This window comes from Pseudophryne corroboree, chromosome 1, assembly GCF_028390025.1.
Source record: "Pseudophryne corroboree isolate aPseCor3 chromosome 1, aPseCor3.hap2, whole genome shotgun sequence".
In the NCBI taxonomy this organism is placed as follows: domain Eukaryota; kingdom Metazoa; phylum Chordata; class Amphibia; order Anura; family Myobatrachidae; genus Pseudophryne; species Pseudophryne corroboree.
The window spans coordinates 247,883,627-247,899,631 of record NC_086444.1 but is presented as its reverse complement, the minus strand read 5'-3'; the positions used below and the strand labels follow the sequence as shown (position 1 = coordinate 247,899,631).

At 46.0% G+C, this 16,005-nt stretch overlaps 1 protein-coding gene across 4 annotated transcripts in view; it reads right to left on the bottom strand.

Annotated features, from left to right (window-relative positions):
- DMXL1 (Dmx like 1) overlaps positions 1 to 16,005 on the bottom strand; it is a 444,894-nt gene that overhangs the window by 160,691 nt on the left and 268,198 nt on the right. For all 4 annotated transcript variants that reach the window (XM_063964182.1, XM_063964179.1, XM_063964181.1 and 1 more), the window contains exons 17-20: positions 15,853 to 16,005; positions 13,834 to 15,522; positions 12,696 to 12,806; positions 955 to 1,124 (exon numbers count right to left, since the gene is read on the bottom strand). The exon at positions 15,853 to 16,005 is cut by the window's right edge and continues 81 nt beyond it. In XM_063964182.1, coding sequence (XP_063820252.1) covers positions 955 to 1,124; positions 12,696 to 12,806; positions 13,834 to 15,522; positions 15,853 to 16,005 — 2,123 coding nt within the window. The remainder of the gene's footprint in view (positions 1 to 954; positions 1,125 to 12,695; positions 12,807 to 13,833; positions 15,523 to 15,852) is intronic.

Here is a 16,005-nt window from a genome sequence, read left to right as displayed (position 1 = left end):
CAGCTCCCGGAGCGACACATGCCGTGTACAGATGGAGCCTCCGTTGTCTTACCCCCCCATAGTCGCAGGCATGACTAGTCCGGGCCCATTGTAAGCGTCTGTATGGGAGCGCGTATGCCTGGACATAGACGCTCTCCATTAAAGTGAATGCTGCGCGTCTCCGTCCAGGCGCGCACGTCCATCCAGAGACGCTCACAGAGTCGCCGTGCGCCCAGGAGGGCGCTCCTAGTCACAGACGGAGCCACGACTAGCGTGGCTCCATCTGTATCTCAATGACATATGATGTGCTGAGGCTAGGTGTAGGAGGATCTGTAAGGTAAGAACCTTAGAGACACGAATGAAGGGGGACAAAAAAAATATAACCACAAATGTTCAAATTAGGTTCACAAAAACCATGGTCTATATCACAAGACAAAACTAGAACCAAATCTCAGAAGTATTAAAAAATTACAATTTAACAACTGCCTACAGTGTACTCTTACATCTTTGCGCCGTACGCTACAAGTCGCGTTACACATAACGCGTGAGTACTGTGACACTCCGTCGCGCCGGGCATCTTTTTTGTGTTTTTTCTGCGAAAATGCATTTTAGACGCAAAGTAATAATAGGACACACAAGCATTTACATACAAAATGCTATGCTACAGTGTTTTCATGTAAAACACTAATGTGGCATTTCGGATGCAGATAGAGTTGCAACAACACACAGAACACAGACATGCTGCATATAATTTTAATCAGCAGAAGCTGCTTGTGTATCCTATTACATAACTTTGCATCTAAGACGCAGTTTTGCGGGGGGGGGGGGGGGGGGGGAACACAAAAAGGCACTACAGAGTCCACGACATGGCACGATTTCAAGGGCTGTTTATTGTGACTGCTGCAAGGATGTAAGAGGACACATCTGTATATTTTCTTAAACGCAGATAAAATACAGGGGAAGCATAACACATACCTTTTCAATGCATCTTCGTAAACTGTTTATGTTTCGCATCCACCATCCCACTCCCATAGCCCTCAGTTCTGCCCAGGTAGGGTCACCTTTCTGCATAGCAGGAAGTGTGGCAAGCAATTCTTCCTCTGCCACCGAATGAAAGGCCCAAGCAAAATGACTAGTAGACAACCCTGGAGAGAGAAAATAAAAACACATCAAGCCTAAAAATAAGATTTTACTTACCGGTAAATCTATTTCTCGTAGTCCGTAGTGGATGCTGGGGACTCCGTAAGGACCATGGGGAATAGACTGGCTCCGCAGGAGACAGGGCACTTTAAGAAAGAATTAGGATACTGGTGTGCACTGGCTCCTCCCTCTATATCCCTCCTCCAGACCTCAGTTAGGGAAACTGTGCCCGGAAGAGCTGACCATACAAGGAAAGGATTTTGGAATCCAGGGTAAGACTCATACCAGCCACACCAATCACACCGTATAACTCGTGATAAACTTACCCAGTTAACAGTATGAACAACAGAGCATCAGATAAACCCTGATGCAACCATAACATAACCCTTATTTAAGCAATAACTATATACAAGTATTGCAGAAGAAGTCCGCACTTGGGACGGGCGCCCAGCATCCACTACGAACTACGAGAAATAGATTTACCGGTAAGTAAAACCTTATTTTCTCTAACGTCCTAGTGGATGCTGGGGACTCCGTAAGGACCATGGGGATTATACCAAAGCTCCCAAATGGGCGGGAGAGTGCGGATGACTCTGCAGCACCGAATGAGCAAACACAAGGTCCTCCTCAGCCAGGGTATCAAACTTGTAGAACTTTGCAAAAGTGTTTGAACCCGACCAAGTTGCTGCTCGGCAAAGCTGTAATGCCGAGACCCCTCGGGCAGCCGCCCAAGAAGAGCCCACCTTCCTTGTGGAATGGGCTTTCATTGATTTTGGTAGCGGCAATTCAGTCGCAGAATGAGCCTGCGGAATCGTGTTACAGATCCAGCGAGCAATAGTTTGCTTTGAAGCAGGAGCACCCAGCTTGTTGGGTGCATTCAGGATAAACAGTGATTCAGTTTTCCTGACTCTCGCCGTTCTGGCTACATAAACCTTCAAAGCCCTGACCACATCTAGCAACTCGGAATCCTCCAAGTCACGAGTAGCCACAGGCACCACAATAGGTTGGTTCATATGAAAAGATGACACCACTTTTGGCAGAAATTGCGGACGGGTCCGCAATTCCGCCCTGTCCATATGGAAAACCAGATAGGGGCTATTATGTGACAAAGCCGCCAATTCTGACACACGCCTAGCTGAAGCCAAGGCTAGCAGCATGACCACCTTCCACGTGAGAAATTTTAACTCCACGGTTTTAAGTGGCTCAAACCAGTGTGATTTCAGGAAACTCAACACCACGTTAAGATCCCAAGGTGCCACTGGAGGCACAAACGGGGGCTGAATATGCAGCACTCCCTTTACAAACGTCTGAACTTCAGGAAGAGAAGCCAGTTCCTTTTGAAAGAAAATGGATAGGGCCGAAATCTGGACCTTAATGGACCCCAATTTTAGGCCCAAAGTCACTCCCGACTGTAGGAAGTGAAGGAAACGGCCCAGCTGGAATTCCTCTGTAGGGGCATTCCTGGCCTCACACCAAGCAACATATTTTCGCCATATACGGTGATAATGTTTAGCCGTCACGTCCTTCCTAGCCTTTATCAGCGTAGGAAAAACCTCATCCGGAATGCCTTTTTCTGCTAGGATCCAGCGTTCAACCGCCATGCCATCAAACGCAGCCGCGGTAAGTCTTGGAACAGACAGGGCCCCTGTTGCAACATATCCTGTCTTAGAGGCAGAGGCCATGGGTCCTCTGTGAGCATTTCTTGCAGCTCTGGATACCAAGTCCTTCTTGGCCAATCCGGAACAATGAGTATTGTTCTCACTCCTCTTTTTCTTATGATTCTCAGCACCTTGGGTATGAGAGGAAGAGGAGGAAACACATAAACCGACTGGAACACCCACGGTGTCACTAGTGCGTCTACAGCTATCGCCTAAGGGTCTCTTGACCCTGGCGCAATACTTCTGTAGCTTTTTGTTGAGGCGAGATGCCATCATGTCCACCTGTGGCAGTTCCCACCGACCTGCAATCCGCGTGAAGACTTCTTGATGAAGTCCCCACTCTCCCGGGTGGAGGTCGTGCCTGCTGAGGAAGTTTGCTTCCCAGTTGTCCACTCCCGGAATGAACACTGCTGACAGTGCTCGTACGTGATTCTCCGCCCATCGAAGAATTCTGGTGGCTTCCGCCATCGCCACCCTGCTCCTTGTGCCGCCTTGGCGGTTTACATGAGCCACTGCGGTGATGTTGTCTGATTGAATCAGCATGGATTGGTTGCGAAGCAGGGTCTCCGCTTGACTTAGGGCGTTGTATATGGCCCTTAGTTCCAGGATATTGATGTGAAGGCAAGTCTCCTGACTTGACTACAGACCCTGGAAATTTCTTCCCTGTGTGACTGCCCCCCACCCTCGGAGGCTTGCATCCGTGGTCACCAGGACCCAATCCTGAATGCCGAATCTGCGGCCCTCGAGAAGGTGAGCACTCTGCAGCCACCACAGAAGAGACACCCTGGCCCTGGGGGATAGGGTGATCAGCCGATGCATCTGTAGATGCGATCCGGACCACTTGTCCAACAGATCCCATTGAAAGGTTCTCGCATGGAACCTGCCAAAGGGAATGGCCTCGTATGACGCCACCATCTTTCCCAGGACTCGCGTGCAGTGATGCACCGACACCTGTTTTGGTTTTAAGAGGTCTCTGACCAGTGTCATGAGTTCCTGAGCCTTCTCCGTCGGGAGAAAAACCTTCTTCTGGTCTGTGTCCAGAATCATGCCCAGGAAGGGCAGACGCGTCGTAGGAATCAGCTGCGACTTTGGAATATTCAGAATCCAGCCGTGCTGTTTTAACACTTCCCGAGAGCGTGCTACGCTGATCAGCAACTGCTCTCTGGACCTCGCCTTTATGAGGAGATCGTCCAAGTATGGGATAATTGTGACTCCTTGCTTTCGCAGGAGCACCATCATTTCTGCCATTACCTTGGTAAAAATTCTCGGTGCCGTGGAGAGACCAAACGGCAACGTCTGGAATTGGTAATGACAATCCTGTACCACAAATCTGAGGTACTCCTGATGAGGTGGATAAATAGGGACATGAAGGTAAGCATCCTTGATGTCCAGAGACACCATAAAATCCCCCTCCTCCAGGCTTGCGATGACCGCTCTGAGCGATTCCATCTTGAACTTGAACCTTTTCAGGTATATGTTCAGGGATTTTAAATTCAATATGGGTCTGACCGAACCGTCCGGTTACGGTACCACAAACATTGTCGAATAGTAACCCCTTCCATGTTGGAGGAGGGGAACCTTTACCACCATCTGCTGGAGATACAATTTGTGAATTGCAGCTAACACTATTTCCCTCTCTATGGGGGAAGTTGGCAGGGCCGATTTGAGGTAACGGTGAGGGGGCATCACTTCGAATTCCAGCTTGTATCCCTGAGACACAATCTCTATAGCCCAGGGATCCACCTGTGAGTGAACCCACTTGCGGCTGAAATTTCGGAGACGCGCCCCCACCGGGCCTGGCTCCGCCTGTGGAGCCCCAGCGTCATGCGGTGGATTTAGTGGAAGCCGGGGAGGACTTCTGTTCCTGGGAACTAGCTGTATTGTGCAGCTTCTTTCCTCTACCCCTGCTTCCGGCAAGAAAGGACGCACCTCGGACTTTCTTGCCTTTTTGTGATCGAAAGGACTGCATTTGGTAATACGGTGCCTTCTTAGGTTGTGAGGGAACATATGGCAAAAAATTTGACTTACCAGCCGTAGCTGTGGAGACCAGGTCCGAGAGACCGTCCCCAAACAATTCCTCACCCTTGTAAGGTAAAACCTCCATGTGCCTTTTTGAGTCCGCATCGCCTGTCCATTGCCGAGTCCACAGGACCCTTCTGGCAGAAATCGACATTGCATTTATTCTAGAGCCCAGTAGGCTAATGTCTCTTTGAGCATCTCTCATATATAGAACAGCGTCTTTTATATGCCCCAGGGTTAGTAATATAGTATCCTTGTCCAAGGTATCAAGTTCCTCAGATAAGGTATCTGTCCATGCTGCTGCAGCACTACACATCCAGGCCGACGCAATCGCCGGCTGTAGTAAGGTACCTGAATGTGTATAAATGGACTTCAGGATACCCTCCTGCTTTCTATCCGCAGCATCTTTAAGGGTGGCCGTATCCTGTGACAGCAGGGCTACCCCCTTGGATAAGCGCGTTAAAGATTTGTCTACCCTAGGGGAGGATTCCCAGCGTAACCTGTCCGTTGGCGGGAAAGGATACGCCATAAGCATCCGTTTTGAAATCTGCAGTTTTCTATCTGGAGATTCCCAAGCTTTTTCACATAACTCATTTAACTCATGTGAAGGGGGAAAGGTCACCTCTTGCCTTTTCTCCCCATACATATAAACCCTCTTGTCAGGGACTGGGGTTTGCTCTGTGATGTGCAACACATCTTTCATTGCTATAATCATGTAGCGGATGGCTTTAGCCATTTTAGGCTGCAACTTTGCATCATCGCCATCGACACTGGAGTCAGAATCCGTGTCGATATCTGTGTCAACAATTTGGGATAGTGGGCGCTTCTGAGACCCTGACGGCCTCTGCGATGTAGGATCAGGCATGGGTTGAGACCCTGACTGTCCCAAGGCTTCAGCTTTATCCAACCTTTTATGCAAGGACTTAACATTATCATTTAAAACCTTCCACATATCCATCCAATCGGGTGTCGGCGGCGACCCCACATTCATTTGTACCCGCTCTGTTTCCACATAGCCTTCCTCGTCAAACATGTCGACACAAGCGTACCGACACACCACACACACGGGGATGCTCTATTTGAAGACAGTTCCCCCACAAGGCCTTTGGAGAGACAGAGAGAGTATGCCAGCACACACCCCAGCGCTATATGACCAAGGAATCACACAGTAACTTAGTGTTAACCCAGTAGCTGCTGTATATACTGTTTTTGCGCCTAATTATGTGCCCCCCCCCCCCCCCCCCCCCTCTCTTTTTACCCTCTTTCTACCGTGATTCTGCAGGGGAGAGCCTGGGGAGCTTCCTCTCAGCGGAGCAGTGGAGAGAAAATGGCGCTGGTGAGTGCTGAGGAAGAAGCCCGCCCCCTCAGCGGCGGGCTTCTGTCCCGTGTTTTGTGTGTAAAATAATGGCGGGGGCTCATGCATATATACAGTGCCCAACTGTATATATGCTGCTTTTTGCCAAGAGGCTCCCAATTGCTGCCCAGGGCGCCCCCCCCCCCTGCGCCCTGCACCCTACAGTGACCGGAGTGTGTGGGGTTAGTGTGGGAGCAATGGCGCACAGCTGCAGTGCTGTGCGCTACCTCATATGAAGACTGGAGTCTTCTGCCGCCGATTTCTAAGTCTTCTTGCTTCTCACGCCGGCTTCTGTCTTCTGGCTCTGCGAGGGGGACGGCGGCGCGGCTCCGGGATCGGACGACCAAGGGTGCGTTCCTGTGTTCAATCCCTCTGGAGCTAATGGTGTCCAGTAGCCTAAGAAGCAGGTCCTATCTTCAGTGAGTAGGGCTGCTTCTCTCCCCTCAGTCCCACGTAGCAGAGAGTCTGTTGCCAGCAGATCTCTCTGAAAATAAAAAATCCTAACAAAATACTTTCTTTTTAGCAAGCTCAGGAGAGCTCACTAAGTTGCACCCAGCTCGTCCGGGCACAGATTCAAAACTGAGTTCTGGAGGAGGGACATAGAGGGAGGAGCCAGTGCACACCAGTATCCTAATTCTTTCTTAAAGTGACCTCTCTCCTGCGGAGCCCGTCTATTCCCCATGGTCCTTACGGAGTCCCCAGCATCCACTAGGACGTTAGAGAAAAAACGATTACAAGAGGTCAGACTACATAGGTTGTGTGGTACTTATAGGATGAAAAATTCTAGGTTTCTATTACACAGATAGGAGGAAAAATAATAAAAAGGTGGTAATTATTATTTTATTAGAAAGCAAGGATACCCCCCCCTACTGAACAGGTGGGTTTATTTATTTTTAATTCAAAAGTTACTACCAATATGCATAGTTTTATTCAAATGCCAAAATTTAAAACCAATAAATCAATCAATAAATAGAAGTATGCAAAGGAAATATTTAATTTGTTTATCAAATCCAAGGGTGGGTACACAGACGATATTTTGGACAATTTGCTTGATTGTGACAGATTGGAACAACAAATCGCCATGGTCGGCCAGTGTTTATGCACTATATGCGCTTTCCCAACAGTAGCCAGCGATGTCTTCTGGTCGTCCCAGCTGCAGGGCCGACAGAAGACATTGCTAATGAGGTCCATGCTACATTTGCTGCCCCATTGTTCCCTGCATCGGCAAGTGTGTATGCATTTGCCAATACAGGGTCCCTATAGCCCGCGATGTCATGCTGGGTACACACTGCCTAAAGAGTACCCATGTTAAGTCCATTGGGTAGTACTGGGTCACCATATCTTACAGAGTACGGTGCAGGGAACCTGGAAACAAACAAAGCCAGATGGCCAGGGGGATAAAAGAACAAGGTAAAAAGAAGAACCATGACCAGTATCAGAAACACAAAGAGCATAAAAGGAAGGCGTCCCAGTGTCCCCATTGACTACAAGCAAATTATTTAATGAATCATCCTATGGGGTTGGTGGCTCACCATGGGTACTTCTGAAAGCTGCCCTTAAAGAAGAGTCCTCTCAGTAACTGCGGTGAACAGCAGTGTATGCATAAAAATGTTGTGGAGATGTGCACCATAGACCAAGTGGGTACCTGAAAACAACTGTTCAGCACAGGACCCCTGCCGATCAGGAGGCTCCTGGAATGAACCTTAGCTTTCTCTGTAACAGACCAAACTGCACCCTGTTAAGCCTGACGAATAACCGAAGTCATAAACTGAGCAATTGTCTTTTAAGAAGCTGGAAGGGCTCTTTAAGACGTAAGAACCAACAGGCCATTCATTCTGTGCAAAACCTTGGTCATACAGGCAAATTCTCAGCACCCTAACCCCATCCAGAGAATAGAAAGTCCACTTCTGGGAATTTATCCCAGTCTAAAATCAACATCACAAATTCAGATGGAAACCAGAGACCATCTCTGGAACACAAAAAAAACTAAACAGTATCAATTCTAAACACAGCCCTGACAACATGGAAGACCAGGAAATGAGACAGATAGAGCCCCCAGCTATGAAACCTCTCCGGTAAGGAAATTAAACGTCACAGAATGTAATGGTTTGAAAGGAAGGTGCTGTAAAACTAACAGCCCATACAGCTTAAAAAGGGAAGGAATGTATGGCGGCTGCATATGTATCACTACCTATGAGAAAGTTTGCAATTCATGAGAAAGAGCTAGCTACTGCTGAAAGAAAACCAGAAGACAAATAAAGAAATAAATAAATTGTAGTAGACTTAGAAGTCAGTAAGGTTGTAATGTATAAAATTTAGTTTTTATTCAATTCATTAATATATATAATCCCCTGAACAAAATTGATTATTTAAAACTGACAAATATCAGAAATTATTGTGTCCATTGCACTAATATGTAAAGTGGCAGTAACAGAGGCTATGAGCTTGTGGCTGTTCACGCTGCTGCTGGTCAGAATGTAACTGTTGCTTGATACCTCCTCACTGTCCCTGATGCCAGGGAAGTGCGCTCGCTGGGCCTGCTGTCATCGTCGCCATCGCTTGTAAGAGCCCTCCTCACCGTCACCACTGCCAGGAAGGTGCACTCTGCTGGAGCCGCTGTCACCGCCACCGCTACTACGAGCCCTGGAAGACGCGTTTCACCCGTGAATACCAGGCCTGATCACTTCCTGTCACCTCATAGAGGTAATCACATTCTGTTTTTCTCCAACAGGAACCCGCTATTTACCCAACTAGGAGGAATGTATATCTGACTATCAGTATACGCTCAATCCAGTGTGTACTATTCTAGCATAATCACTGCATGATTTTCTATATTATTATAATTTAAGAGAGAGCAATCGTGTTCTGGACCTTTGTGTTATCTAACGAACACACAACAAGTGCTAATTTTTTTGTCCACAATAGGACCTGCATTTCGGTATTTATATTCCCGCTAGCCCTGCCGCGCTGCAATAATTTCTGATATTTGTCAGTTTTAAATAATCAATTTTGTTCAGGGGATGATATATTTTAATGAATTGAATAAAAGCTAAATTTTATACATTACAACCTTACTGACTTATAAGTCTACTACAATTTTGTTTTCAAAAGAGTGCGCCAAACAAAAGTCTATTTTCTTCTATTTATTTGTACTCTAGGTTATACATTGACTTTTTGGTGCACCTCCAGTAGTTTTCACAATGACAATTAGTCACAATATTCTATGAATGCTGTTTTTTTGTCGTATGAACTAAGATACTCTTTAAATGGTGCGGAATCACAACCAATTTCCCGGGGAGAAAACCAGAAGAGTTAAGATCTGAACCTTCACATAGCTACGTTTTAAAACCCCTACTAGACTGTTCTGCAAAAACAGCATTCGCCAGTACAGGTGAAAAAAAGATAGAAGACCCATTTGCTTCACACCATGCAATGTAAATCTGCCAAACCCTGTGGCAGGTCTTTATCAAAACAGGTACCTTTATTGGAAGCTTTGACTAATACTTACAATTATATTTAACGGCAGCTTTGACAGTACCATCTGGACTAGTCTGGATTAACCAGAACCACCAGAATACCCTCTCTTTTTTACCTTTTTGAGTACCCACAGAAGCAGCCCAAAGTAACACACAAAGCCTTCCAGATATGCTTGGTGATCCCTACTTCTGGAAAAGAAGCAATTAACCTTATGGTTTAGCAGAAATGCCATTATGTCAATACCTGGTTGTCTCCACTAAGGGGTATATTCAATAAGAGTCGGATCAATTCCGACATGCAGTTGTCGGAATGGATCTGACAACCCCTATTCAGTGGACGGCCAAATCCAACTGTCGGATTTGGCCGTACACAGGGTCCCACCGCCGGCCGCCGATCTCAGCTCTCCCAGCACCGCTTGTCTCCTCACCTCAATCCGACTTGTTTTCAAGCCGGATTGAGATTGTTGTAAAGGGGGCACAAAACCTGTTGGATTTGGACCCATTTCCGACAGAAGCACGTGGATCGGCGGCTATTCCGCCAATCCACGTGTTTTTCGACAAGTGAAATTCCCGACTTGTCAGAAAAAATCAGCCCCTATTGAATAGGTCGGAACCCCTCTTTGACAAAGACCCGGTTGGCGGGTAGAAACGCGTCGGCGGATAGGTGATTTCGGTCATTATTTTATGAGAGGAGTGAGCCGGGAACAGGAGTCGCGGAGATAGAGACGATTACAGCGGTTAAACATTCTCACGTCAGGACGGAGCTTGGTGGGACGGCAAGCAGGGAAGGTAACCCGTGATTGCAAAGCATGTCTGGCAGCTAAATCCAGATAGAAGGGGAGTACCTACACAGAAAAAAGCTGGTGTCCTGGAAGTCCGGCGAGATCAAAAAAGTATATTACCGAACTGTAATTGCATATTACCGCCTGCAAACCGGAGAGAGTTTTTAGATGTTCTTAATCAGTAGATTATAAATAAATTTTCATTTTTATTTCGATCTGGAGAGACCGGACTGTGCTTTTTTTGGGAATTTGAAATTGTGTTTTAGACTGTGAGACTTTCCCCACGGGAGTTTCCCTTGGAGAACAGTGTGGGAATTTAAAGCAGTGTGGCATATGGAAAGTTTCCTGGTGTTATAATGTGGAGCTGATTTTAACGGCGCTGTGAAGATTTCTAAATAATTTTTTTGTGTGGAGTTTGTATTTGCTGATTGGCTGATCAGTTTCATTTTGGAAAGCACAGCTAGAATCGTTAAAAGCGCTTAGGAAAAGATCTTTTGCTTTGGAGTATAATATTGCTGTAGGACTACAAAGCCTTGCATGCCAGTCGGGATCTAGGACCACTCTTTGGGAGGCAGCGGCTGTCTTGGCGTCTAGAGACCTCACCTCAGTGCCCAGACTAATTATCGGCTGCTGCTGCTTCCTGTCCCCCTTTACTCCTCTGGTGGAAGGGGGAGGCGCTGAGGAACAGGGCCGGAGCAGACATAGTTTACACAGGCACAGGAGTGTGTAAACGGCCACCCCGTCCCATTCCTAAGTGTTCTAGTTGCCGGTGGGGGGAGGTAGTTTCCCAGGAGTCCACATTGGTGGTACTGGGGAGCGGGAACCTGCAACGAGGATTCTGTCTGGAACCAGACGGCAGTAGGTAGCCCCATAGGGCCCTGTCCTCATCTAGTGGAGCTGCGGGAGGAGCTGGGGAAGAGGCCTGGGGAAAGACATCGCTTACACAGGCACAGGAGTGTATGAGCGGCCATTGACCAGCGCTCGGGATATGAAAGGGGACTGCTGGAGAGTCCATGGTCACCTCCCCTGCCCCATTCATTCATTCATTCTAGTTGCCGGAGAGGGTGAAGTTACCCAGGAGTCTACATTGGTGGTGTTGGGGAGCGGGTACCTGCAGTGAGGGTTCTTGAACCTGGCAAAAGGTAGCCCTTTACGGCTGAGAGGAAGGAGGGGTAGCAGAGTACCCATCTCTGCACCCTGTCAGATTCTGCACCCGGCATGCCCTCTTAGCCCCCTAACCCCCCCCCCCCCCCCCAGTTGCGAACATGCACAGGAAACCACTACATAGTAAATGTTAAATAAATATAGTTATTTTTATAATTGCAATATTGACATTAAACATAAAAAAAATACAAAAACTCTCATGAGTGAATATTAACATAAGTGATCAAACTATCTGATAAATTAACATTGGTAGCCAACAAAGAAGTAATAAAACACTTTCTGTTAAAATTGGCAAATGTCTAGAATGTATCCATATTGTGAACAAAGTTACTTATTAGTCTTGAACAGTTGGAGTGTTAATGATTCAAATGTATGAAGACACTACAGGAAAGAGAGTAACTGAGAAATGCTCCTAGAGCATAAATAAGATGTACTTGACCATTATTTAGCGGTTCACCATTCTCTGTATTGGTAGTCCGGACTAGCAGCAGTCTGTGGTAGCATATATTGGCAGGCTCAGAGTGTGGAGCAAAGTCCTCTTTGGAGTGAGACATGTGGTGATCGGCAGTGGTATGCTGTGAATGACCACCCATGCTGTAGTGGTTCAGATGAATGGAGGAACTGGCAGTGTGAAATCCCTGTGTGCATACACCTTATCGTGTCTGTATCAACGGCATGTAGAAAGGGCATAAAAACCCATATCTAGACGAGTTTCAATGTCACAGAGGGACAGGCGGGTATGTGTGTGTGTGACGGAGTCTGACTCTATATTTGAAATGCAATGATACAGTGGCCGCTGCTTTTTTGCATGCCAAGTTCCATTGTGCTACATATACAGATTCAATCGTGCACAGGTATACAAGTATATCTGAATATAGAATTGTTCAGCTCAGTCTCCTGGTACATCTTCAGGTAAAAAGACACTCGATGCTACCAGAGTTGCATGGGACCGGGCTACTTAATCACGTCATGCGACTCGTATCACAAGTCATGTTCCAGCTAGTTGTATGAGGACACATCAGTATCAGTTATACCATTTAAAGAGCTGGGGAGAAATTACGGAGAACAAATGTAGGAAAAAAAGACATCTGAGCCTTGAACTGCTGATAAACAACCCTGTTACCTTGATGAGAAAGATGAACTCGATAAGCTGGTGGAAGTGAAGTAGTAAGAAATGTATGAAGTCTAACAGCCAGAAAATATTTGAGTCCACATTCATCAAGGGTCTCACCACCTATTAGGAAAACAAGTCGAACATTATGTAAACTACCACATTTTAATAAACAAATATATATATATATTTTTAAAGATCATATTTCAACAAATATTCCCCAAGTAAAACAAAGATACCAAAACTGCTAACAACATTTGGAAAGAATAAAAATAGTGAAAAACACAATTTCACCCATAGGGGGCGATTCAGATGCAGATCGTAATAACATCGCTGCTGCTTACTTGGAAGCAGCAGCGAAGCTCAGATATGGTAATGCAGCAGGAGGCGTCTTGTATAAGTTGATGTCTCCTGCATGAAGATGCAGCATCGGATCACGATTAGCCGGCTGAATAACCAATGAAGTCACAAAGACCAGCCACGGCATCTCCGTCGCTGAGTCCAGTATATCTCAGTCCGAAGGCGTAGACGCTAGCCTCGGCATGTCCACAAAACGGAGCTTTACTATGATCAGCCTTACTATGTTCAGTTGCGCAGTACAGGCCCAGTGCTTGAGCAATATACTGAACCTTAATCAACCCCATGAACTTTAGAGTCAAGATGGATAAGCAAAAAAGAACAAGGAATACAGGAGCCATCAGATATAAAGAAATACAGGTATATTCAATACCTGTCGGGTCCCCACAGGTTTGGCCCGTTCCGACACTGCCAATCTGACTTTTTTTAAAGTCGGATTATCATTGTCGTAAACGGGGCTAAAACCTGTCGGGTTTGGCCGCGCTTCCAACAATACAAGCGGCTCAGCGGCTGAAGCTTGTATTCCGACAGCTTTCCAACAAGCCGGAAATTCCCGACTTGTCAGAAAAAACGCACCCCTAATGAAGAGGTCAGAACCCCTTCCGACCAAAATCTGTCGGAAGCTGCCGTCTTTCCGACAAGACGGCAGCTTCCAACACTTATTGAATATACCCCATAATGATTCACCTTAATTCTCAATAGAGTCTTTGAATTGAGGTGTATTTATATTCACAGAGGTGCTTTTATTGTAAATTTCAACATGTAAAAAGATAAACATATACAGTCATATTACCTTGGCTGCGATCTCTGCTCTCGCCAATATCTGTACTGGTCGTGGCGATTGTATCTGCTAGAGCCATCAGAGACATCTGCTCGATACGGGTCAAACCAGGTAAGCTAGAATGGAGTAAATGTCTAGACAAAACCTTGGAATGCTCAGGGCCAAAGTAGGTGGGGCTATACTGAGACAAATCAATCACTTGGGGTTTCTTGCTGTCCTCTTCCGATTCCATGGTTGTAAGTTCATCAGAGCTTATATTGGGAACTTGGAAAAGTTCATCATAATTTTCAGCATTTCCGTTGCGGTCATTCATTTTGTTGGAATTGTTTTGGTTGATGGATTTTTCCACCGTAGCTGTGAAAGCGGAATCCTCATCTGCAGCAAGTAGAGCATATAGGGGTAGGGGAGGGACAGAATCAATTTCTGTGTAATCTGCACTCTCAAGTTTTCTGAAAGTTTTGGGGTCTCGTGAAGTGCTGCCACTGGCACTGATTGAAAGAGAGCGAAGCCTGCGCTCATGGTTGGGTTCATTATCGTTAATTGCAACCACTTCCCCAGCAATACATTTTACTAGATGCGATAGAATAGCTTTTGCCCTACGAACTTTACCTAGATCCATCAAGCCCAGAAGCTGCAAAGGATGATACTGAGGTAAAGTTGGAAATAAAGAATGAGCGGCTTCAAACAGCCCAGAGTCTTCCATCTCTACTGGGAGGTCAAAAGCAGTTTTCTTTCCCATAAGTTTTTGTGCTAAGCTAGTCATTGACCTAGTGATGGGTTTCTTTGGTGGATTAAGACCAGAGGCAACAGACTGGCTTTGTTTAACTAAATTTGTGATAGATGGGGTGCTGCCACTGTAAGAGTCTGTGCTAGCTGAATCCTGCTTAGAGTCAGGCTGCCACTGGGAGTAGACATGCATTTCACAATCCATTCCAACCACAAGTATCCCATCCCTAACCCAAGACAAAGACACAGGTAAAGGAAGAGACCCTTCCACAGAAGACACTAAATCAACACATCGCAGCAGTACAAATCTGGGCTGTGATGTGTTTTTGGCAGTATCCCAGAGTTGCAAAGCAAATTCCTCTTTACAGGAGTGTTCTTGTAGTTTTCTTGCCACCTGGCCATACATGAGAAGTTTTGAACCGATGCCTATAGTTAACATATGTGAACCATCTTCTCTTGACATCCAGTCTAAACGAACTAAGTTTTTTGTGCTTGGTTGGAACTGCTTGTTGGCAGATAAAAACACATCATTTTTATTGTAAGCTACAAGATTGTTGTCAATACTAATTCCAGTCTCCAACATTGCACTTAATTCATCCAAATGAATGGTCTGTTCCAGAATCCAACAAGAACCACCAGTGGATTCACATTCAAAGATACTAACATGCATCAAGAAGTCTTGAGACAAACCCGTTTTACATGGCGCTTGCTTGAATGCTACTGCCAGACAGTTCGTATGAGCACAGCTCACTTCAATGGGCCTGCCAGGTACACTCACAGCTCCCTTTTGGAAACCATCTTCAATCAGCAAAGGCCATTCCTCCCAAGTATATGTGACATCGTTTTCCAGATCAGGGGATGAAAGTTCCGAGCCTACTCTGCATCGCCAGAATCTCACTTTACCATCAGAGCAAGAGGTTGCTAGTAGATAAGGAGCATTACATACAGGGTACATTGACGAAGAACTGAGGTGGCCTAAACAAAAAGATGACAGCATGATTAACAAACAATAAAAAGGTACCACCTCCCCCCCCCCCAATTCCCCCACCAAAACTGACTAATATTAATGAATAAGCTTTGTTAACTTTAAAAACTAGGGAAATTTTGTTACTACGGGAACAAAACAAATAAAAGTATTTGATGATATTCTACAAGTAACCTTGCACATTATGCATAATAATGATACTAACTCAGGAAATGAACTGTCAATAACATATCTACTTCTACAAATGCACAGCTCTCAAATTCCAGGTCATGCTATACTTTATACTGAATTTAATATTTGAAATAATATCAATGTATTACCTGCAGAGGGCTTCACGCTAATTACTTCCACACCATCAGGCAAACTCAGTTCTTGGCTATACACAAGCTCGGATGAAAGGACCATTTTGCTGGTACTCTGAAGATTTGCTTTACAGGTCTGGTACCTTTGTGTAAGTGGAGACTGCACCTTAT